The 26079-nt window shown below is 42.5% G+C and overlaps 1 protein-coding gene across 8 annotated transcripts in view; it reads left to right on the forward strand.

The window, feature by feature from the left end:
- Positions 1-26079, forward strand: part of DGKH (diacylglycerol kinase eta) — a 208886-nt gene that overhangs the window by 107908 nt on the left and 74899 nt on the right. For 7 of the 8 annotated variants that reach the window (XR_016213237.1, XM_002712967.6, XM_017343497.4 and 4 more), the window contains exons 5-6: positions 23578-23682; positions 23966-24098. Coding sequence is in view for 7 of the 8 variants with exons in the window: in XM_002712967.6 (XP_002713013.6) it covers positions 23578-23682; positions 23966-24098 (238 nt within the window). In the remaining variant the exon portion in view is untranslated. Of the gene's footprint in view, positions 1-23577; positions 23683-23965; positions 24099-25832; positions 25947-26079 lie in introns of those variants that run through there. The other variant, XM_089304115.1, reaches the window with a different exon arrangement.

Raw genomic sequence — 26079 nt, forward strand, 5'->3', positions numbered from 1 at the left:
GCTGGAGAGAAGATGTGGGCAGAACAGTGTGTTTGTCTCTGTTGTATATGAACCTGGGAAATACACTTCCTAACGTCTTAGTAGCCTTCCATGCATCTTTTAAACGGACTTTGTAAAGAAAGTCAAAACCACGTGCTTGAGAATTCTGCCAACTTTTGGGAACCCGGCGCTTGCTTGAAAAATCAGACCATGGGAGTCCCAGCACGTAGGTCCATTTCATGGAAAGGTCTGTCTGAACAGTTAGTTACGTTAATAGGATGGGGGAGGGGGCCTCCTCACTGAGCAGCTGAGTCTCTGGAGGTCCAGGCCGGGAGGTATTGTGGTAAGTTTCTGTGCTTGGCATGACCACTTTGACCTTACCCTGTGTCTGGTCTTGCTGAAGATCCTTTCTCAGGGAGAACACGGTGCTTCTAACCAGTAACCTTCCATCTGCTGCCTGTATCACTTGCTCTATCCTTCCAGGCTGGTGCACTGCGGGCCACCACTTCCAGGACTGCCCTTAGAGTTCATTCATTCATTCATCCATTTAGCAAGTATTTATTGTGAGTTCATTGTATGTATTAGCTGTTTTGCTAGATTCTGAGCATACAGCAGTGAATAACAAAAAAAGTTGGCTACTAAATAACAAAATTTTTTATAAGTTTTGACTTGAGTTTAAATAAATTTAGAAGATTACAGTGCCTACCTGCAGGGAAGAGCTCTCTGTCTTTAAAGTATATGGCCTGAGTGTAGGATTTCCCAACTGGGCCTGGAAACTGGGCCATTACAGGGACCAAGTTACAACAAAGAGTCAGAAGATTATACATCTTTTTTTTTTTTGAAAGGTCTTCCTTTGCCGTTGGTTCACCCTCCAATGGCCGCCGCGGCCGGTGCACTGCTGCCAGCGCACCGCGCTGATCCGAAGGCAGGAGCCAGGTGCTTCTCCTGGTCTCCCATGGGGTGCAGGGCCCAAGCACTTGGGCCATCCTCCACTGCACTCCCTGGCCACAGCAGAGGGCTGGCCTGGAAGAGGGGCAACCGGGACAGAATCTGGCGCCCCAACCGGGACTAGAACCCGGTGTGCCGGCGCCGCTAGGTGGAGGATTAGCCTATTGAGCCGCGGCACTGGCCTATACATCCTTGTAGAGTGAGAGGCCCAGGCTCCTCTGGAGTTGCCTCGTCTACTCTTCTCCACAAACACCACAAACACATCCCCTATACTATTATTTCTAAGGCCAAGGTGTGGCAACCCTGGAGAACTTCTTACACCTGGGCCTGGATGGCAGTGCGATGAAGCTGGAACTGAAGGAGGCCTTTAGCCTAGGGCACCTTGTGGATGGCTATGATTGCAGTCTAGTTAGAAAGTCTGGCCAGTTTTTTTTTTTTTTTAATTTATTTTATTTATTTAAAAGATAGAGCTACAGAGAGAGGTAGACAAAGAGAGAGGTCTTCCATCTGCTGGTTCACTCCCAAGATGGCCGCAGTGGCCGGAGCTGAGCGGATCTGAAGCCAGGACCCAGGAGCTTCTTCTGGGTCTCCCAGGCGGGTGCAGGGCCCAAGGACTTGGGCCATCTTCTACTGCTTTCCCAGGCCATAGCAGAGAGCTGGACCAAAAGAGGAGCAGCTGGGACTAGAACTGGTGCCCATGTGGGATGCCAGCGCTTCAGGCCAGGGCTTTAACCCTCTGCACCACAGCACAGGCCCCAGCCTGGCCAGTTTTAACCTGTATTGGGGGCATTGCCCTTCCCTGTACCCTGTCGTTTTGTAGCTCCCGGTGAGTAACCACGTGCTGCACAGCCTGCTAGTTTGGGGGCAGGTCATATATTTGCATTTCACTCACAGGCTCCACGTGCAAGACTTCCCCACAGGCTTCAAAGAGACGATCCTGAGCTGCTGATGCCACTGTCATCCTGACTCTGCAGACAGCACTTACAGCTCTCTGCGTGCAGTTAAACTTCTAGAACCCATCTTCTCTACTAAGAGGTTCTACATAGAACTGGCAAGAATGGCTCAAACAAATGTACTTTTTGAATGGTTACAGGATTAATTTTTTTTTTATTTGAAAGGCAAAGGTACACAAAGAAAGTTAGAGAAACAGACACAGAGAGAATCTTCCATCTGCTGGTTCACTCCCCAAATGCCCACAACAGCCAAGGCTGGGCCAGGACAAAACCAGGAGCCCAGCACTCAGTTTGCGTCTTCCCTATGAATGACAGAGATCCAAGTATTTGACCCATCACCTGCTGCCTCCCAGGGTGCTCATCAGCAGGAGGCTGAATAGGAAGCAGAGCAAAGACAGTGCCCTCCAAGCAGGCATTCTGATACGGGATGCGGGTATCCCTCAGAGCAACCCAGCTGCTGCACCGAGTGTAAACTCCAAGGCTACAGGATTTATTTGGACTTTATTATAGTGTTTACATGACTGAAGTATTTAGTAGGAGGCTCTTTAGTCCCGCACTCATTAACTCTGACTTCTGATTCTCATTTGTGGTACAGACTGAAGCCTCAAATCCGATACAAGACAATCTTCTGTCCTGGGAGTAGAGACCTAATATGAGAAAATAAGCTACTGACAATAAAAGCTTTAAAAATAAAACACTATAAATATCTGGATATTAGCTCAAGAGGATCTGACACCCAAAGGCCATCCAATGAAGCTGCAGACCCCTGGATATTTTTAATATCTTGGACGTTCTCCATTGGCTAGTATGCTGGAGTTCTGTTTGCTAACAGTGTTCTGTTTCTGATCACCAAGGAGGCTGGAATCTGGTGTCATGTTAACAAAATTGAGAATAGCAGAGTGCCATGGTATTCAAATTCTCCAGAAAATCCCAGAGATATTTACAGCTCTGTGTCTTATGAGAAACCCAAGCCTGATAGTCTTAAATCACCCTGATGTGTACAGAGAGAAGGGCTGTGGGTCTTGTTCTTGTTGAATTTGGGCACATGTATATGAGAGGTTTCAAAAAGTTCATGGAAAATGCATGTTATTAAAAAAACCTATAGGGCCATGTTAAAGCAGGTTAAAGCCCTGGCCTGAAGCTCCGGCATCCCATATGGGCACGGGTTCTAGTCCCGGCTGCTCCTCTTCCGATCCAGCTCTCTGCTATGGCCTGGGAAAGCAGTAGAGGATGGCCCAAGTCCTTAGACCCCTGCACCCACATGGGAGACCCAGAGGAAGCTCCTGGCTCCTGGCTTCGGATCAGCACTGTTCTGGCGGATGCGGCCATGTGGGGAGTGAACCAGTGGATGGAAGACGTCTCTCTCTGTAACTCTTTCAAATAAATAAAATAAATCTTAAAAATTTTTTTTAAAAAAACCTATGCATGTATTTCAGATTTTTTTGCATAGAAATTGATTCATTGAAAGAAAGCAACAGTTTATTTGTTGTAAACAAAAGAACTTTTCCTGTGTTCTTTCCAGAAATGAATTGTTTTATTCTTATTTTCTTTTTTTAAAGATTTATTTTATTTATCTGAAAGAGTCATAGAGAGAGGTAGAGACAGAAAGAGAGAGAGAAAAAGGTCTTCCATCGGTGGTTCATTCTCAGTTGGCTTCAACATCCAGAGCTGAGCCAATCTGAAGCCAGGAGTGAGGAGCTTTCTCCAGGTCTCCCATGTGGGTGCAGGGCCCAAGACTTGGGCCATCCTCCGCCAGTTTCCCAAGCACTTTAGTAGAGAGCTGGATCGGAAGTGGAGTAGCCAGAACACAAACCACCACCCATATAGGATGCAGACGCTGCAGGCCAGGACCTTAACCTGCTGTGCCACAGTCCCTGCTTCTATTCTCTTACCTCCTTTGAAACTATGTTTGCTTATTTAAAGATATATATCCAGAAATAAGAGAATTTTTATTATGATGAAGCAGAAAATTACTGGTCTTAAGCTAACCACTCAAAGTATTTGAACTGTGGTGTGGCTGGCATACAGAGTTAAATATATGTAGCTATTTTATTTTACACTGCTTACTGTGAGGTAGCATAAAAGAGAGTTACTTCAGTCATAAGAAGGTGACATAACGTACCCATGGCTTCCTTGTAAGCATTCGTCTAGAACTCATATAGTTGTTTCCTTTGGAGATGGAGATTATTCTAAGTAAATGGTAGTTTAGTATACAGGCTGTATCTTTCAATCATGGATACTGATAATGGCTTGGCATTAAGAGATAGTAAACCTATTTTTACTATAAAATTAACTCCTTGTTTGTGTTTATCTGTCCAGTATTTCTTCTTAGGTGCTTTTATATAATAAGAATTGTAAGGTGTACTTATAAATAATTAAAGGATTATTAAATAAAAATACAAAAAAGAAACATTTTAATTCCATTTCCACAGTTTCCTAAGTACCCTCATATAGTTAACAATAATCAAATTATTTTTAAAAAATTTATTTATTTATTTAAAAGGCAGACTTACAGAGAGGGAAGGAGGGAGGGAGGGAGGGAGAGAGAGAGAGAGAGAGAGAGAGAGAAGCTTTAAGCCCTTTTTTACCTGTGGATGGAGAGGATATTGTTTTGGATGGGGAAAATTGGCAGGATCCTTAAGTCTGACTTTTACAGGAGATACTGTCTTTCCCATCCCACTACTGTCCTATCTATTCATACCTGAGGGTCTACCTGTAGCTCAAGGAGGGGAAGACAGCCTGTGACTCCCAGTGGTAATAGAAGCTGTACATGAGACTGGAGTGGATGTCTCAGCCTAATCGTGGAGCAGGTGTTTCTGGGGTTATTAGAAAGGAATGGGTAAAGTGGAGGTCTCCCCAAGAACAAGCGATAGGTTGAGAGAAATATCTCTCTATGGGTTGTCCAGAATCTCCCTGGATGGCCACCTTGTTATGAAACCTAGGTCCAGTGGAAAAGGGAATAGCAGGAAAATGGGCTCCAGTGTCGACCAGGAGCTTTATAGGCTGGTCCCCTACTATAAGTGTTGCCTAGGGCTCCTCGAGTTGTACCCAAGCAAGTGGGGCACCTGTATAGTATGCCCTGGGGACCAGCACTGGTTGATTATTGGCCCTATTCTCCCTGGGGACAAGAGTTTTTCCCAGCGGTCCACTTTACATATGGGACAGGGTCCCGAGGTGAGCGGCTCCTCTGGGGATATAACCTTTTGAAGTATCCCAGTTTCTAATTGTGGAAATAGACCAATTTTTCTCCTCCTTCTCTCTGGCCTGTCACCAGGGTTCCTTGCAAAGCTACCATTCTCTCATAACATTCCTTCTCCCTTTTCTTATTTATTACCTGCTCTTGATGATAATAAATCTTTGTGGCTTCAGATACCAAATTTTCCAGGGTTTTGTTAGCTTCCGCCACAATTTTTTGGCACTCAGGGCGCATGTCCAGGACAGACCGATTGAGGAACTTGTTCTTGAGGAGCGCCTGCCCCTGCATTAACTCCAAAGTTATCAGAGTGTGATTAGCCCAAGTCTCTTTCAACCACTGTAGGGAAATTGAAGGGGTCTCTTTGTCTCCCTGGTGAACCAGGGACAACTGGGTATGATTTACTGGCTTTACTGGGGAACCCTTGAGACCGTGAGTGATACAGTAGAGGAAATATTCACATCCCCATTCCTCAGACGGCTCCTCAGGGTCCCAGTCAGTGTCCACCTCAGGTGATGCTCTCATGGGGGACATTCTTGTGCCTTTTAGAGTATGACCTGTTATAGCCTCAGCCTCATTGGATAGGCTGTTCCCACACTTTTCTCCTCTCAGTTGGGTTTGGGATCTCATCCAACGTGAGAGTCACATCTTTCCAGGTTAAGTCACACAGGGCATAGAGTCGCTCAGAACTACTGATGGACTTAACAAGGTCGTCTCAGGAGCTGGAGGGGAAACTCCCATTGTGGCCAGTAGGGGGGTCTAGGTGGCATTTTCCTATCCACTCAGGTTGGTCTCTCAAGGTGAAGAAGGGTGGGACATAGGGGACCTCAGACCATTTGCCTTCCTTCTTACAAGAGAGATCTTACTGGGAGATGGTATGGTAGTTGAGGGTCCTTCCTTCAGGCCACATTTCTCTTGATCTCCCAAAGGGTACTTGGGCCAAGCCTGGGTATAGGAGAAATGAGGGCCCGTCTCTTTAGTCTTTGGCTTGATCATTCCAGTGATCCAGCAAACATAATGGTGAATGTGTAGGAATATTGGAATTTATGGTTCCCATCTGTAAGGGGGGAGATGGGAAGGAAGGAAGTTGGCTAGGAGTCAGGTGAACCCCAATCCCCATTGTGGCACAGCCTAGGAACGCCTTGCTGAGAGCCCATACCCACTAGTGGGAGTGGTTGTGCTTACCCGTGGGTGGGTCCCAGACCTTAAAAAATTATCTCCATAGGATGAACAATTTTGATACTCCTCTGAATTTTGGTCTCAGTTAAGAGCAAGTTGTTAAATTAGTTTCTGGCAAAAAGAGATTTTCAGTTCAAAAGTTTGTGTCTTAATACACTTCTGTAGTCTCTGGGTCCAGTTTAAACTTGGCTAAGACCACATTTCAATTCATGAAGGCAAATGTATGTTTGTACTTAACAGGAGGTAAGTTACAACGTAGAGAGCAACAGACAAGTGAAGTCAGAAGCACGATTTTCCTATTGCCAGCAGGGTGATCAAGTGGTATCGAGTGGAGATTTTATTTGATTTATTTTTTTAGTTTAGTTTTGTTGGTTGTTGTAAGTTGAGGCTTGCTGGTAGCAGATGTAAAGGATTCTGGGTAGTCTAGGAACTCAACTTGTGTTAGCTGCTCAGGGTTGGGGTAGATGGTCAATCAGGTGTTTTAAGGCACCCTCAGAAGCTTCCTGTAAGCTGCCCTCCTGGTGTGGAACTCAAGGCTAAAGATAGTCTTTGTGCCTTGGAGGAAAATCAATGAGCATCAAGAAACCTTTAAAAAGAGCTGACATCCTCAAGTAGGTAGTGTGGCTACCTGACAGCTCTGGCGCATGACATCAGGATTCATAAAGCCACTTTCATCTCGACTGAGTGATGTCCCCCGTTGAACCAGGCTTTGCTCAGGGACACAGCCTGTGGGGATCAGTGAGTAGGGCTTCTTAATCTCTGGATGGGGTGCTTTTACACACTCCATTGATGCTTTGTAATCACCTGGAACGATACTATTCAGTGTGAACTCTTGGCAGTGTGTAGCTACTGGGGAAGTAACCATAGGCCTGCCCCTGGTATGTCCAATGGGAAGAGTCACAGTATTCCATGCGTTGTAGGGCTCGTGATTGTAAGAGCAGTGGGTTGAGTGTTTGGCCTCTGTGATCTGCTTTCTGCATAAACGTTGGTCATTTTCCTTTTTGAAATTCTGGCAATAAGCAACAATTAATTATTTTTTCCCAGTTGCTCATCAGTATCCTTAGAGTTGCCCTCTATATTAGGCCGGCCCATGAGTGGGAGAAGCTGTCAGGACAGTCACTAGCCCTTCTTCCTTCAAGACATCTGTAAGAATCCAACTTTTGGTTGTGTTTTGTTAGTTTGTTTTACAGGTTGAGGACCCCATATAGAGTGTGTTTTAGAATTGTATTTGCGGCCGGCGCCGTGGCTCACTAGGCTAATCCTCCGCCTTGCGGCGCCGGCACACCGGGTTCTAGTCCCGGTCAGGGCGCCGGATTCTGTCCCTGTTGCCCCTCTTCCAGGACAGCTCTCTGCTGTGGCCCGGGAGTGCAGTGGAGGATGGCCCAAGTGCTTGGGCCCTGCACCCCATGGGAGACCAGGATAAGTACCTGGCTCCTGCCATCGGATCAGCGCGGTGCGCTGGCCGTGGTGGCCATTGGAGGGTGAACCAACGGCAAAGGAAGACCTTTCTCTCTGTCTTTCTCTCTCACTGTCCACTCTGCCTGTCAAAAAAAAGAAAAGAAAAAGAAAAAAAGAATTGTATTTGCCTTTTTAGGATGTGAAGAAGCATGCCTACCAACGAGGACAAGCATTTCTGTCCTCAAAATGACTACGGAAAAACCTTTTTTTTTTTTTTTTTTTTTTTTTTTTTTTTTTTTTTTTTTACGGAAAAACCTTGAAAACATTTTTGCCCTGGGACTTAACACAATATGAGAAGATACACACCTTAAAGAGCTGATTGTAAAGAAAGCTTTTCAAGTGCTTAGATTTATCAGTACCTTCACCGCCCCCACCATCTAGAATCAGCAGGGGTTTATATGCACAAAGACATATGCACTCATATAAAGATATGGATTGCTCAACATAATAGCAAAAGGTTGGAAATGTTCCATGCATGTGAGTGAGAGACTGGTAGGAGTGCATTATGAAATATATTAGATAATGGAATGTTACCCAGCCATGAAAAAGAATGATTCTAGGCTTTGTGTGTAACAATTGGCACTGAATTCCTATTTATATTCAGTAGGAAAAGCCGATGCAAGAATGTGCATGCACGACCAGAAAGTGTTACTCTTTGTGTGTTTGTGTGTGTGCACACACACATGCGTTCAAACCCCAAAAGGCCATGTAGTTGCTGTATAGACAGAGAATATTCCTGGAGAAATACAGAAGAAGATTATAAAGATAGGACTTCAGGAAAGGAACTTGGTAACTGGAGGCAGATGATGCGGTGGAAGGAGATGTGGTTTTCATTCCGAATACATTTTAAATACTGTATCATACATGTGTGTCACCTAATCAGCAATTTTTCAATGCTCCATGGGAGTCTTTTCTGGCAGCTTCCTACCAGATGCAGTTGACGAGAGAGATGGGCTTGACAGGGCGGCCTTGGCCAATGCCATATCGCCCAGGGAAACCATGATAGGGCCCGTATCAAATTGTAATGGGAAGGAAGGACGAGGTGGTTGTGCATAAAGCCTGGAGAGCTACAGCCACAGGAAGGGGAGAAGGACAGGAAGAAGCTGATGGAGAACTGTTGAATTAGGGAGAATGTATGTAGAAATGATGCTTTTAATGAATGCTCAAAAAAAAGTGAGAATAAAACCAGGTTTGTGGGAGGTAGGGGATGGAGGCAAGTGAAAAGGGAAGTTCTGGATATTGTGATGGTTAAGGTCACCTAGGACGTCCAGCAAGCGATCAGAAGAAGTGCTTTAAACACTAGTTAAGATGCCTTAAAGTGCTTTTTTGGGGCCTTTTTGACGGCTCCTTTAAGTTTCTATCATATTTAAGTATCCTTTCTATTCTTTAGAATAATTATGGACTAACCAAAGATTTAAATTTTAGAAACATTTTAGTTTTGTGGTGACCAGTACAAAGCAAGATAATTATGTTGTTTTGAAATTTTCCATTACATACATGTCCTGTACAAAGCCATTTACGGTTACACATCAAAAGAATTTATGCCAAGGGAGGGAGGCTAATGCATTGTTCCAATCTCTGGTACAGTCTGAAAATACTAAATGAATGGTAAAACTTTTAATGTGTCCATTAACTAATACCACTAATTTACCATGGGAGTATATGTGACAGCTTACATAAATAATTTGTGAGAGTACTATGATTCTTGCTATTACAGCAAATACAGGAAAAAAAAAAGTTTCTCCTGTGCATTGTAATATTTCCAATATAAGACCTAGATGACTATTTATCTTGTAAATATTTTGTTCTCTGAAGATGCCTAGTTTGCAGAGACCTATGTTAGTGAAGTCATTATCACCATCATCATCATCATCATCATCAACAACAACCACCAGTATGTTTGTATCCACTTTCCTGTTTGCCTTTAAAGAATGCAGAAGTGTTGGGGCCAGTGCTGTGGCATAGTAGGTTAAGCCACTGCCTGCAGCACTGGTATTGCCAGTTTGAGTCCTGGCTGTTCCACTTCCGATCCAGCTCCCTGCTAATGTGCCAGAAAGGCAGCAGATTTGGGCCCCTGGCACCGATCCAGGAGACCCAGAAGCGGCTCCTGGATCCTGGCTTCGGCCTGGCCCAGCCTTGGCCACTGCAGCCATTTGGAGAGTGGACCAGCGGATAGAAGATCTCTCTCTCTTTCTCTCTCTCTCTATCTCTATGTCTGTCTATCTGTCTGTCTCTCACTCTGCCTCTCACTCTGTCTCTATCTCTATGTCTGTCTGTCTCTCACTCTGCCTTTCATCTTTATCGGATGAAGCCACCTTGCTTGTGTCACTTCCCCGATTAAAGCCCGTTAGTCCTAGCACTCTACACTTTTAGGATCAGACCCATACCCCTTCGTTGGCTAAAAACTTTTTCCTTTATATCCCCTCTGGCTTTGTTTTCCAGTCACTTAAAACTGTGGTTGTCATATCACCTTTCACAACACCCAGCCCCTGCTGTAACCTCTCCCTGTGTGTACCTGTGTCCCCTTGACTCGTGGTATCTATGCCTACCCTCCCACACCTCCTGCCGACTTCCTCCCCACAGACACACACAAAATCTTACCCTTTCTCTCTCCTTGTTCAAGTCTCTTCTTCACCCACAAAGCATCCCCTGATTCTTTAGTTTTGGTTAGTTGTCTGTTGGCTGTGTTCTTCTTGAACCCTGGATGCTATCAGTGCAGATAGGGTTCATATCATGAATAATCTCCTAAGCTGTGCCCAGTGGTTTGGAAGGTAATAGGCACTGACCTTATCAAATTTGGTTTACTTATCTATGTTTCCCATAGTTCTTTGAGCTCTTTGAGTGAAGGGCCTAGGTATTTCATCTCTGTTCCACAGGCTGCAACAGTGCTTTGCAGAAAATAGGCATGTTTTTCATTTTCTAATGAATGAATGAATGAGTTCCAATGGAGAGTGTAAGTTTTAAACTATCGCAACAGATAACCTCAAGATGTTACAGTGCCTCTAACCCACCGTCTTTACCTGACACTTAAAACCGTAGCATATTCTGTTATAGGACTGTGTGTGGCTTTTAGAGTATGACTGTGAAACAGATGGGAAGTGGATGGAGTCAGGGATTAATCAAACGTTAATACATAAGTGAAGAAACGTGCTGTAAAGCTAAGAATAGCATGTTGTGATGAAGGGTACAGGGGATAACTTAGATGAAGTCATCAGGGAGAGTTAGTGAACCAATTTTCAAAAAACATGGAGCTTACAGTCTTACAAACACTAAAAAATGATTTGGATGACCCAAGTATTTTTTAGTAATAAGACATATTTATAGCTATTTATTATATAACTAATTGAAATTATAGCATAATTATTTTGAAAACTTTTATAGGAAGAACAATTTTATTATTGCTAATCTGAAACTCTTTATATCTTGACGATTTTCTGTTGAAACAATTGTTTGGATGACATTTGATTTCCTAGAACCTACATATATCAAATGATAGCAAAATAGATTGTATTCTGGGCAGGGTTCTGTGGTTGCCCTGAAGAAGCTTGTTGTCTGGTATAACAGAAGATAGAGGTTGTGGTTTAAAGTTTCAGAAGAACTGAGATACACTCTGGCTCTGCCACTTACTGAGTTTGCTGCTTTGAAAAAGTTAGGTTTCGGTTCCCCTCCTGTGAAGGCCAGGTATCTGGAAGATTAAATGAGATGATGTACATGACCATATTGATGGCAAAGTACTTCAAAAATCAAATATGCTACAGAAGTCGTCCTTCTGCTTGCTTTTCAACATCAGAGCTCCCGAAATGTCTTACTTTCAGTGAAGCTAATTATTAGCTCCTTTGAGGAAAAGTTGTTTGCATCCCTAGATATGGACTGGAGCTATGAGTATAATAAGAACATAGATTTCAGGTGTTAATTTACTAGTTGATTATTACAATACCAAAATGTGTAATTATGTTGCAGGTTTATTTTATGAGTATGGTAGGCTGAGTAATGGACCCCCAAGAATGTTCCTGTCCTAATTCTTGGAGCCCGTGAATGTCACCTTGCCTGGCAGAAGAAACTTGGTGTATATGATCTTGAGATGTGGAGATTGTTCTTGGGTGTCCAGGCGGGCCCAGTGTCATGACAAAGGCCCTGGTAAGAGCAAAGCAAGAGGAGTCAGTGTGAGAGGAGATGCGACTGTGGAAGCAAGACACTGGAGAAACGTCAGAAAGGACTGCAAGCCCAGGAGGGAATGAAAAGGATGAGGACATGGATTCTCCCCTAGAGTCCTGACAGGAATGCAGCCCCACCCCACCTCCACACCTTGAGGCATATTTGTGCCATTTGGGACCACTAAGATTGTGCGAATTTGTAGCAGCAGCGATAGGAGACTATTCCAGTGGGAGATGGCTAATCATTAATAATGAAAATTTATTCGAATTCTAGGACTTTCAGTATTGGCTTTGTTAGTCTTCAAAGAAATAGTAGTTTATTATTATGGATGTGATTTGTTGCATTATCTTTTAATTCCATTTTCCATGAAATTTTTGAAGCCTCTGTGTGTGTGTGTGTGTGTGTGTGTAAAATACTTAGTAAGATAGCACAACACCAATAATCCCAGAAGGAGGTTAAAAGACTGATTACTTTGATACTCTGTGTAGATTCTAAGGTTGTATATATGTTGAATTTAGTTGTTGATTCGGAAAATGGATTTTCTCACCCTAAATATCTTTGTTTTACTAAAGTATAATATTTTATTAAATACTTTTCAACAAAATTTTAGTTTATAATGTTTTGAATTTTTAAATTTAAAGATGCATTTTTAGAACTTGAGATCTTATGGAAGTACTGTGTATGCAGTGGTACTGACTGTTGAAATCTGTGGTTCTTCATGGAAACAGGTATCAGAATTTATATTTTATGCATTAAGAAAATAAGAATGATCTAATGTCTGTCATAGAAAGGCGTCAAGTTCACCTGGCAAGGAACACTGATGCAGCCACGCGTGACTTCTCTGTCAAGAAGCTGTGTGATTAGGTAGTCAAACTGGCCCAATGGAAAGCAGAGCCAAGGAGACTCAGGAGTTCAGGAGTGAGATCCTGCTCAGTGCGTGCCACTCCCTCTGCACCCGTGCCCAGAAGCCCTAAGTCACCAGCTTCTGTGGACACTGATGTCACTTAAGCAGGAGAACCACACCGGCAGCGAGGACACCTGGAGCCTAGGTCCCTGATTGCCTTTCAAGAAGGAATTCAGGAATCACAGAGTAGGGAATGGTGAACGGCAAGAATTTGATTGAGAAAAAAAACAAAAGATATCTGCTATCTGGGGCCAACCTAGAGGGGAGTGGCCCCTCTCTGCGCTGTTTAACATTGTAAGGGTCATTTAATGAAAGGGGAGGGACATTCTAATAAGGTGGAAGAATATTCATGGTTTTTGCGGGAAATAGTTGGAGATTTCCTGGAGTCTTGCTCCCAGCCCCTTTCACATCACATATGGCCCCACGTTTCCTGCATAGCAGCTGGTGGGGGTGTCATTTTCATGCTAAGGTATTACAGTGAGTGTACAATGAGCTGCAGGTTGATCTAGGTCAGCCATGGCCCTGTAAACTGGTATAAGCTGGGTCCAGGCAGGGGTTCTGCTTATCTTCAGTGAGAACCAGACCTGGGTCCTGTAGATCTTGAGATAATGGCAACTGTTTCCTCCAGGTGGCCCAAGTGCCTCTTCTACCTCCCTGTCTCAATATCGCTCAGCTAATGTAAGTTTGATCTGGGAAGGGAGGAGGACAGTCAGACTTTGAGCCCAGCACGGCCCATCCATGTGTGTCCGAAAAGATAGAGACCTCCATGTCCCTCCCCTTCTTAGTTCCTTGAAGAGCTGTGCTTAAGTTTCTCAAATGTTTGGGTTCTTCCTTTTTTTTTTTTTTGTAATTTTGAAAGATTTCAAATGTAAACAAACCCAGGACCACTCTGTTAATGAACTCCCCACCCGCGTTGTCCAGCTCTTTGTGCTGCCTAGGTTTTGTTGCGTCTGCTTTGTTCCTTTCCCCTGTGCTGTCTGGAGTGCTTTATTTTTTATTTTATTTTATTTTTTTACAGGCAGAGTGGGCAGTGAGAGAGAGAGACAGAGAGAAAGGTCTTCCTTTGCCGTTGGTTCACCCTCTAATGGCCGCCACGGCCGGCTTGCTGCGGGTGGCACACCTCGCTGATCCGAAGGCAGGAGCCAGGTGCTTCTTCCTGGTCTCCCATGCGGGTGCAGGGCCCAAGCACTTGGGCCATCCTCCACTGCACTCCCAGGCCACAGCAGAGAGCTGGCCTGGAAGAGGGGCAACCGGGACAGAATCCGGCGCCCCGACCGGGACTAGAACCCGGTGTGCCGGCGCCGCAAGGTGGAGGATTAGCCTATTGAGCTGCGGCGCCGGCCCTGGAGTGCTTTAAATCCTTCACATCATTGCACTTCACCCCTCATTCTCCAGTAGTGACCCTTTAGAATACGGTGGCCAGATGTTAACTCTTCCTGTTTTCCATCTTTATTTTTTAAATGCTGCATAGGTCCAAAGAAGCTGTGAAAGAGAAAGATACACTGAATTCAGTTATATAGTTAAATAGTGTACACTAAAGAAATAATCTTTAAAAATTTATTTTCTTGCTCTAACACGGCTGTTACTTTTGAGCTCACATCAGCAGTGCATTAACAGATTGTGGGCAGTTTATGCAGTGGCTGTGTTTGATTTTTCTGTTCAACATGCTTTAGGAAAATTAACTTACAGTTGGTTTACAGAGATAATTGAAGGATCAATGAGATTTTGCCTTTTTGAACTAAGTCAGTTGTCACGTCTTTCTGAAGAAAAAGAGAAAGACATGTCCTTGGCAAAGATGTTCTGCTGTTGTCCAAAAGTCACTTCTCTATCTGATAAACTGATTTCTCAGAATGATTGTTACATATTTATAAAATGTATTAGAATTTATTTTTCAATACTAGCATTTTTGATAGAACCTTGTCACAGTGTTTCATGTTTATGCTACAGAGTTCTCAATTATATATGTCAATGTATAAGTTATTACTAGATTTCCAGTTTGATTTTTGAAATACATATGATATCCAGAAGATACATGGGTGCATCAGAAAGTTTATGGAAAATGAAATCTAAAAAATGCTTACTTTTGGTGCAAAAGTTTAAAATGCATGCATAGGCAATGTCTTCAAAAAATTTATGAAAAATGTATGTTATGAAAAAACTATGCCTGGGTTTCATTTTCTTTACACCAAAATAAACGGATGTTTTCAATGAACTTTTTGAAGTACCCTCATGCATGGTTTCTCCTTAGGTAGATAAACAAGCAGCATTTTTGCATCCTTTCTTGTGATGGTGACAAATGCTGCCCTCTTAATGTTAAAGACCTGTAGGGATGGCTTGAAGCTTGAGAGCTCCTGGTCTGTGTGACAGGAATGCTTCCTGAGATCAGTTAGTTGTCATCCAGCCAAAATGATCAACCAATTAGAAGGAGGATCAGCCAAACCGGAAGTGTAGAATGACTATCAAAAATTTTCTTTGAATCTCAGTAGGGAGTGTATCTGTGTGTTTATGTACAAATGTAAAGCATGATTCTGTGTAGACCTCTGTAGAGATTTCTAGACCATTCTGAAGGGGAAAGTTCACCTATCAAGCAATTTGATTTAGGATCCTAATTACATAGTATGGTTCCTGCAAAACAGACTTTCTGGATAAATTTCAGCAGTTGGTTATTAGTGAAGTATTTGTGTGTGTGTGTGTGTGTGTGTGAATTGTCTGTCAACCTCTTTTTCTTATCATTAGTCAATTACATCTTTAGAAGTTATTTTGAATCATTTTGGATATTCTGAAAATTGTCTTCTAGGGTTTCATGGAACTATTGTTCCTGAGCACTTAATGCAGATTCTATAATGTTCACATTTATAAACTGAACATTTATGATATCGTGCCAGTATGTTAAGGTCTCTACTTAATCTCAAAATCTTTTATCCTACTGATTTAAATTATATTACCTGTTGAAAATACCTGTGGCACCTTTTCAGTCACAGTGCCAGGAATGCATTTGTTATAACATTGCACTTAGTCTGCCATTAAAATTCAAACAACCTTGAAAGAAAATGTACATTAAACCTTTATGATCTGTTAAGACTTAAGAAGAATTGCTTTTAAGTTAGATAACTGTCCTCTTAAGAAACAGATAGGGCTTGAGGAAACTGGATTAGAAGGTGAGGAAGTATCAATCCCCAAAGCACAGGAATCCGGAGAGTGGATATAGGACTTAGGAACTCAAAGCCTCCAGGGACTGCTGGGTATATGTGTCTGAAGTGATCAACAGAAGAAAGCAGGCTTAAACTGCTTGTACTTGTACCTATCTAATTATAATGGAGTGTAACTTTTTTTTTTAACAAGAAAGCTCTTTAGGGTTCAGACAGCATTGCCAAACAAAACCATCAGATATCACAGCTTGGTGACCCCTGTCATATTACACAGGATGGACGGAAGACTGTTTTTGATTGGACCCATTCCAAGTAATCCTATTGAGGGCAGCCAAGAGCACTGGGAGTTTGGGAGCAGCAGGGTCCTAAAAAGAGAGATGGGGGCCAGAAGGATTCAAAACATTTTCTAATTTTCTAACCTTATTTAGACCAGACCTTATCTTTACTGACAAGAAAGGAAGACACTTCCACTACCCTTCATGGCTGATAGACAGGGCTGTCATCAGAACCAGCTGTGGAGCTGTGCCAAAGTGCATCTGAAATTACTTCACCTCTCTGCAAACCAAGACGTGGTTCAGCAAGTCTAGTTTGGAGCTTGGTTGGTTGTGTTTTGATTCAGGTACACACGAGTGTTGCAGATCTGCATTCTTGGATGTGGACATTTCCATTTTACTCCTTAAAGTGTGGGGAACTCTCTGCCTCCAGAATAGTCACTTAAGATGTATGGTTACATTGCAGCTTGGCATATTGAAGTTGTCAAACTGGATTAATTATTCCACTCTGTAAAGAAAGAATGAACAAAGCAACATCCATAATTGAAGAGTTGGCTGTAGATTCTGTAAGGAAAGATGGAAGAGATGTGTTAAGACTGCATAGTTGACAACATCAGGTTACAGCAAAGCAGTGTTAGAAAGGCACATAATTATACCTCATTAGTCTATAACAAAAGTCAAATTATATCCTCTAAATTATAATAAATATACACAATAAAAATTGCTGTTGCACAATTAGATTTTTCTGCTGCCTCCTGCTTTTCACCAACAGCTTTTCACTGAGAGCAGCTCAGGATTAGCCACTGACAAGAAAACAAACTTGTGAGTCCTGCAGTAGTACAGACGTGTTAAGCTTCTTGTGAACTTTAGATGAGAAATAAGAACTTCCCAACATTTAAAATAACAAGTGATGATTGCAGAATTTCCTTCATTGCAGAATTTAAAAATCTGATTTAAAATGAGTAGCCATCTATCTTGGACAGCTTAGGTATGGGCCTTACAAGAGATGGCATGCTGAATTCTTGCAGTGCCGTTCAGGTGCCTGGGTCCTCTTAGTTCTGGTCAACCTTTTCCTGTTTTATACAAGTCGAAGTTAGATGTAGTGCAATTAGTGAGAGTCAATTTTTTCCTAATTTAGTAGTTGATATTTTTCTAATATCTTAAAAACTTTTTTTTTTTTTTTTTTTGGTATTTTGAGAGGTAGGGGGACAGAGCAGAGGGAGAGAGAGAGAGAAAGTGAGATTCAGAGAACTCCCATCTGCTGGTTCACTCCCCAAATGCCTGAAATCTGATTTCTCAATCCGGGTCTCCAATGTGGGCGGCAAAGACCAAACCACTAGAACCATCACCTGCTGCCTCCTACAGTGTATGTTAGCAGGAAGCCGGAATCAGGAGTGGCACCAGGGCTCAAACCCAGGCACTCTGACCCAGGAAGCAAGCATCCCAAGTGGCATCCCAACACTGCCAAATGCCTGCCCTGAAAGTTTCCTAATTCATCAAAGGAGCAGGTCAGCAAGTCGTCATTTCTGTTTTAGTGGTTTGCTAGTCAGTGACTACTTTGTTGGCAAAATGCCTCTATTTCTGACATCAGCTTGTTTGATCATATTTAAACAAGAAGTGTAGACACTACAGAAGAAATCTGTAAATGTATGTTATTTCTGTCCCTGCTAAGGATTGTGATGCTAACATTTGGTGAGCTTTGAGCATGGCACCGTGCTAAATGCTCTGCCTCATCTCCTTAATCTGCACCTGGCTCTGCAGGGTTGTGAGTTACTGCTCGGTTCCCACGGAGCAGCAGAGAGCTCAGGAAACGTTTCCACGGCCACGCAGGTGAGGAAGGGGTGCTGAGGTTCCAGCCAAGCTGCTCTGGCTCAGAAGTTGGAGACTGAATCACTTTGCTTTTCTGTTAATGATTTCCAGTTGAGAATTTGCAGACAATTTCCTAACTCACTTCTCTTTAAAAATTTCTCCCATTTTTTGCAAGCGCGACCATTGTTGCAGGGAACAGCTGCTTTAGACACTCAATCTCAAAGGCTGAGCTGGGTGTTAGAAGAAAAATCCCACTGGCTTGGTCCCACCTTCAATATTCTCAGTCCATCAGTATTTAGGGGCTGGATGTCAGGATTTTTAAAATTCCCCCAGGTGATTCTGTTGTGCAGCAGAACTTAAGAACTGCTTTGGGGCTGGTGCTGTGGAGTAGCTGGTTAAGCTTCTACCTGTGATGCCGGCATCCCATATGGGCACCCATTCCGATCCTGGCTGCTCCACTTCTGATCCAGCTCCATGCTAATATGCCTGGGAAAGCAGCAGAGGATGGCCCAACTGCTTGGGACCCTGCTACCTATGTGTGAGACCTTGATGAAGTTCCTGACTCCTGGCCCAGCCCTGGCTGTTGCAGCCAATTGGGAGTGAACCAGTGGATGGAAGGCTTCTCTCTCCCTCTGTCTCTGCCTCTACTTTCTGTAACTCTGCCTTTCAAATAAATAAATAAATAAATAAATAAATCTTTAAGGAAAAAAAGAACTATGGCTTTGGAAAATGTACTTAAAAAATATTTAGGGGCTGGTGCTATGGTGTAGCGGGTAAAGCCGCTGCCTATAGTGCTGCCATCCCATATGGGCGCCAGTTTGAGTCCCGGCTGCTCCACTTCCGATCCAGCTCTCTGCTGTGACCTGGGATAGGTGTAGAAGATGGCCCAAGTGCTTGGGCCCTACACCCACATGGGAGACCTGGAAGAAGCTCCTGGCTCCTGGCTTTGGATCAGCACAGCTCCAGCCATTATGGCCATCTGGGGAGTGAACCAACGGATGGAAGATCTCTCTCTCTCTCTGCCTCTGTCTCTCTCTAACTCTGCCTTTCAAATAAATAAATAGATTTAATTTAATTATTTGAAAGACAGTGTGAGACAGACAGAAGGAGAGAGACAGAGATGGAGATTTTCCTCTTACTGGTTCACTCCCCAAGTGGCCATAACTGTAAGGACTGGGCCAGGTGGAAGCCGGGAGCCTGGAACGCCATTTGAGTCTTTTGGATACAAAAGCCCAAGCACTCCAGCAATCTTCCACTGCTTTCCTAGGCACATTAGCAGAGAGTTGGGTCAGAAGGGAGCAACCAGGATTCAAACTGGCACTCACATGGGATGCCAGCATCACAGACAGTAACTTAACTTGCTATACCACGATGCCAGCCCCAGATAGTGAAAATTTTTGAATTCTAAATTCGTCAGTAAAAAAATAAAAAGAAGAAAAGAAAAAATAGGGTTTTTATTATAGAAGTACCATTTATTTGCTTTAGAAACCTCAGACAATGCAAAAGTTACAATTAAAATGATCTGTAATCCCTTCACTAAAAGATAACAGTGTAACAGTGCAGTATCAGATTTTGTGTCTATTTTTTTGCCTCATGCATGTTTAGGTATTTAAAGTCTTGTTTATATGAGGGTATTTCAAAAAGCTCATGAACAATGGAATTAAAAGATAAGTTTGTTTCGGTGCAAAAGAGTCCTGAAATCCATGTGTGTTTTTATCTTAGGTATTTATGTCTTTACTTATTTGAGAGGGAGAGTGACAGAGCTTCCATCTGCTGCTCACCCCTCACATACCTGCAGGAGCCACCATGGCCTGCCTAGAGCTGAGAGCCAGGAACTCCATCCAGGTCTCCTTGTGGGTGGCAAAAACCCAGCCACCACCTGTTAACTCCCAGGGTGTGCCTTAGCAGGAAGCTGGAACTGGGGATGGATCTGGGCCTGGAACCGAGGCGCTCGGATAAGGGATGCATACAACCCAACCAGCAGCAGCTTCCTCGCTGGGCCAAATGCCTGCACCTGCACATGCTCTTGAAGGCCTCTCATAATATTACTGTCAGGTAGCATTTCATATATTTAGTGCCAAATTGTCTTCCCCATCTTATGTATTTACTTGCTTTACCAAACTGATAAGTTCTTGATTCTAAACCTCCATAATGATGCCATTGAAGAAATCCCTTTAGGCCAATAATCCTCAAAGGGAAGCAGTTAATGGCAAGTATGTGTTTCTGGAAGTACCAGGTAGGAAGCTGATTTCTACGTCTCTGCTTGGTTCCCTCTTGTACAGCACTTACCTAAGTAAGTTCTTGTTGCGCTTCTAGTCTCCCTGATAGACTTTGGCAGCAGTGCCTACGTGGTTCTGGCATGTGGTACATGTGCAATAAATACTCCAGTAGCAGAACAGACAGAAAGAAGTGTCCCAGAGTCTGAGGCCGGAGTTACACTTTGAAAAAAAAAAAAAAAAAAGAGTTACTGAAATAAGATCAGATGTACTTGCAAAAAACTTATTCAGGAGAAGTAGTAGGAAGAGAGAGTAAGGGTAGTGTTGAGACAGGACAGGGCTGTGAGACACTTCAGGAGAGGTAAGCGTCAGGACCTTCCAGGGAAGTAAAAGCTCCTGTAGTTCGAGAAACTTCCTGGATATTGTCCCCAACAGGTTGCCTTCCCTGGGGAATAGCTTCCCTCCCCAGTATGATGAAGGGATCACATTCTATCCATCCATCATCCCTGTCACTCACTTGTCATAAGACCCTGAATTGAATGAGCTTTCACAGTAACTACTAAGTAATTTTTGGAATTTATTCCTCACCTGACGTTTCAAAGATGTGGAGGAGAAGCCACTGTCGGGTGATGGAATTCAGGAATGTATAAGCAGAGCCTGCCAGCCACAGGATGGTGGGCAGGAAACTCAGCACTGGGGGCCTGCTGAGGGCTTAGCCCAGGAGGGAAGGGGCTGGTTTGGAGATGGGAGGTGGTGCAGCTTTGCTGGGCAGGCCAGGCTTGTCTTCAGTCAGCCCAGACAACTCACTGAGGTGTTCTGGGTAGTGTAACCATAATGCCAGACAGCTTTGCACATGTGATTTATAAACGGGTGCTTTTTTCATACTGATTTCTTACAGTGTAACTTTAGAATCAGTAGGCATTAAAACCACCTTTAGGGGCCTGCGTCATGGTTCAGTGGGTTAAGTCAGAGCACTGGTTCAAGTCCTGGCTATTCCACTTCTGCTCCAGCTTCCTGTTAATGCACACGAGAAGGCAGCAGATGAAGTTTCAAGTACTTGGGCCTCCGACACTCCATGTGGGACATTCGGGTGCAGTTTCTGTTCCTGGCTTCAGCGGTCCCAGACCCAACTGTTGAGGCTGCTTGGAGAGTGAAGCAGCAGATGCAGTATCTCTTCCTCTCTGTTGTTCTCCCTTTGAAATAAATAAATGCATAAGTAAATTTTTTTTAAATCGTAAGGGCTGTAGATAAAAATAACAGTTTCTTTTTGCCTCTGACAAACTTAACTTTCTATTTAAGAACATGTCATGATCTTTATTTGCGTATTACTATTCTTTTAAAAAAATTTTTATTGTAAAGGGGACACTGCAAATGTATACCATTCACTTCACTAGCATATAAGGTACATGTGTGACCTGGTTATATAGTATTATTGGAATCATTAGGAATTGGCATGTAGATCCAAAATCTACAAGATAAATTAGAAGCTGTTTTCTTTATTTTTTCTCTTTTTATTGAATTCATGATGAATTTTAAAGACTCTTAATATAAAGGCATTAAAGATAATTAAAATCTTAAGTCAGCGTGCTTTACTTAGAATTCAACAAAGAACAAAATTAGTGAAATGGCAAGCCTGGTTTACTTGCTGAATAATACTTGTCTCCTGTTAAAGTCATGAATAAGAGAGAGGGAATCCTTACAGTTGCATCAGATAGCAAGAGATAAATAAAATAAATGCTGATGTTTATTCAGATAACATCGGTGAATCCAGTGGAAGTCAGGGGTTTCTGGGAGGCTGTGCCAATTGGCAGAGCCAGGAGTATATTATGATTTAATGGTACCTCGCTGCTGCATTTGATGAGCTGTCCTAGAAAAACATTTTGAAGCAATAAAACATCCATTTGGCTCCTGAGTAATGAGGGAAGCATTGCTCTTTGCATTAACTATTTATTCAGGAAGAAAAGTGACCAACTGCTAATAAGCGTTATCCAAAGAGGGTCATGGAAAAAACAGAAGAAAATGTAAAAGTGAGGTTCTCTTCGATTTCGTATGCAATTAACAAATGCCCGGGGCTGAATGGTTGGTGCACCTCTTCCATGTGACTTTTGGACAGCGGTATTTAAGTGTTGAGTGTCCGTCAGATGCAGTACTAACAGCGCCCGATTTTAAGGAAGGACTGCGCAGCCTAACCCAATGACAAGCGAGGGGGTGGCGACCGGTGAGTAGCTAAGATTGCACTGATCTCTAGAATAAGGGACTTATTTTTTAGGTGAGTAGTAGTGTTTGAGGTTCACTAGTTTTCTTGTTTTGGAAAAGGTTTCTTCTTCTTTTTTTTTTTTTTTTTAGATGATTGTTGCTTTTTCATTACTTGTGAAATCTGTTCTCTCATACAATATAATGTTTAGAATTATCACTTGATCAAAAGACTTAACCAGACAGCACTTCTTACTTGCTATATGAATAAATATGTTGTTTAGTATTTGGAACTAATTTCTAGGTAGGAATGTAGCATTGTGTTCCTGTTCCCTCCTTCTTTGCTGTTGATGCTTAGGATTTGGTAACTGCAAGATCACAACCAGAATACTGTATTCATGTGCAAATAGGGGTTTCCTTTCAAGTCGTTTTAGCATCTTACCGTGGAGCACTTTCCATGTTATAACATCGTGAAGTTTTCATTCCACTTGCTGCAAGGTTCTGAATATAATTAATTTTCCTTTTTTAATGACATGAGAAAAGATAAAAGTCAGACTTATTTTCTTCCCTAAAGCCAGCGAGAGGATTTTTAGGCTAATTCTTCCTCTGACTCAAACTAAAACATATTACAGTGGGGCTCTGCACAATGGTGTGTGTGAGGGGGGCCCATCATAGAGATCATGGTAAAATAGGCAATAGGTTCAGTGTTATTTAACTATTAATAGAATGTTCTTGATAGCATAGTGTGCCAATTATTAAATCGTTTAACATTGTATTCCTGTGGTTTTTCAGTTAAAATACTTTCCTTATTGAAAACTGTAAAAATTCTAAACTTATGATAAATTACTTTGAAGAACATTGAGAATCAGTTTTCAAGACAGATTCCACAAAATGAGAACACATCACTGTATTTGGGTTCCTAGACTTTGGGGAAGGGCTGAAAGGCCTGATAAGTCAGTAGTAACGGGTTCAAAGACAAAACTTGCTAAAAGTTTGCTTCCCTAGACCTCATTATAACACACAGCGAGAATAAAACTCATTTATACTCAGAGAATCTTCACCAAGGAAATACAGACTCGGTGAGAAGTAGAGGTGCCTTCTAACATGTTGGGTTTCCCAGTAATCCCTTTAGTTGATTAACAATCATCAGATTGGATTATCTCTTTCAGATAATCACTCCCTTTCGAAGGCTAATGCTTTGTGCTGAGAACAGAAAGGAGATGGAGGACTGGATCAGCTCACTGAAGTCTGTACAGACCAGAGAATCTTATGAGGTAAAATAGCATCTCTTCTGTCAACTCCTGTTCTTAGTTCTTTGGTAACCAAAGAATAGAAGCTACACTGTGCAAAAAAAAAAAAAAAAAAGTATGTGTAGCCTCATTTGACATCTTGTTTAAATCAGATTTTGGAACTTCTTACTTGAAGCCAAGTACTTTGGTGTTAAAAATGTCAGCTGTGAAATTGTGATCGTAACTACAGTATATACCTTCCAAATAGCTCAGCATCTGTAGTCTTACTCTCTTGCATGGCAAATCTGTCCTAATGTCTCATTTCTAGGTGGCCCAGTTCAATGTGGAACATTTCTCAGGGATGCATAACTGGTATGCCTGCTCCCACGCCCGCCCCACCTTCTGTAACGTGTGCAGAGAGAGTCTTTCTGGAGTCACCTCCCATGGCCTGTCCTGTGAAGGTACTGTAGTATCCAGCATGTATGTGTCCTCTCCCAACAGGCACAGTGCTGTAGATGCCACCATGGATAGTCCTGCAAAGCAAACAAAAACATCCTAGGAAAACAGTTCTCTTGGGTGGGAAGCCAGGGCTGGGGTATCTCAGCTGGAACACAGTTTCGGGTCTTTTTGTTTTTGTTTTTATTTTTTTCTTAACCATAGCTTTATCTATCCATCTATCTATCGATCTATCTATTTATCTATCTATGTGAAAGGCAGAGTGACACACAGAAACAGAGAGAGACAGAAAGAGAGAGCTCTCCCATGTGCTGGTTCACTTCCCAAATGCCTGCCACTGCTGAAGTTGGACCAGGCCCAAGTCAGGAGCCTGGCATTCAGTCCAGGTTTAACACCTTGGAGTCAGGGACTCAAGTACTTGAGCCATGATCTGCTGTCTCCCAGGGTGCGCAGTAGCAGCAAACTGGATCAGAAGTGGAGTGAGCACTCATACCCAGGCATTCTGATTTGGGGTGTGTGTGCCTCTAGCAGCTCCTTCATCACTGTGCCAAACACCTGCACTGGTTTTATTGTAGCTTAACATTCAGCTCTGCACACATAAGACTAACCTGGGAAAAATTTTGCTCAAGAAGAGATAATATAAAATTGCTTAAAAGGAAGAATAAACCAAAATATTGCATGTTAGTCCTCAGAAACTAGGAATCACTGTCTCAAAACAAAATATAACTTTGGACTTTGTAGACCATCTAATACTCTACTCTGAGTTGATCTTGGAGAGCAGGATTTTCTGTGAGGACATTAAGAGGGGATTTCAGAACATTCATGGAAAAATGGAGTTAAAAGGTAAGTTTATTTTGGTAGAAAAACATTTGAAATCCATGCATACTTTTTTCATAATATGCATTTTCCATATTTTGGAGCACCCTTTTATATGTGTAGATTTGAAAGTTTTTTGCACCAAAATAAATTTATCTTTTCACTTCTTCTTTGTACCCTTGCATATATTCTTTGGCAGAATTTCTGATCGTTACTTATGTTGCATTTTTTAAACGTTATTTTCGTTTGTGTTATAATTAATATCATTCTTTTTAATTTATTTAAAATTTTCTAAAAATAAAACCTATGCTATCACTTTCTCTATAGGATTTGTGATGTTTTTGTTCTTTTAAGGGTTTATTTATTTATTTATCTGAAAGAAAGAATAAGAGAGAGAGAAAAAGAAAGAGATCGATCTTCCATTGCCTGGTTCACTCCCCAGATGGTCTTAACAGCCAAGGCTGGGCCAGACCAAAGCCATGAGCCGGGCTTCCATGTGAGTGGCAGAGACCCAAGTACTTGGGTCATCATCTGTTGCTTTCCCAGGTGTATTAGCAGGAAGGTGTATCAGAAGCTGAGTAGCCAGAACTCACACCAGGTCTCCCATATGAGATGATGGCATTGCAAGCAGTGGCTTAACATCCTGCACCACAACACTGGCCCTTGTGAGTTTTAATTACATGTTTTGTTTATTTATTTTTTGGGAGGCAAAAAGAGAGATGAAAAGGTAGACAGTGAAATCATCCATCCCTTAGTTCACTCTCAAATGCTGCAATGGTAAAGACTTGGCTGGGAAACTCAATCCAGGAGTTTGATTGACTTAAAATAAGGAGCTGGAAACTCAATCCAGATCTGTCATGTGGGTGCAGAGACCTAATTCCTTGAACCATTGCCACCACCTCCCAGTGTCTGCCTTAGCAGGAAACCGGAATCAGGAGCCACAGCCAGGAATTGAACACAGCCATTCCAAAGTGGGTTGCAGACATCTTAACTGCGGGGCCAAATGCCCACACCTGATTTTTTAAAATTTATCAAAAGTAAGTACATTAAAAATCACCAAGAGAAAGCATATAACTCTTAAAAATTTATTTCATATCTCAATGATCACACCATTGTGAACTGCTTTGTGAACATATTGTAGTAATATGAAGAACTTTTTTCTCTAATGTG

The sequence above is a fragment of the Oryctolagus cuniculus genome, chromosome 9 (genome assembly GCF_051225735.1).
Source record: "Oryctolagus cuniculus isolate XC-2025 breed Fujian yellow rabbit chromosome 9, ASM5122573v1, whole genome shotgun sequence".
Taxonomy (NCBI): Eukaryota; Metazoa; Chordata; class Mammalia; order Lagomorpha; family Leporidae; genus Oryctolagus; species Oryctolagus cuniculus.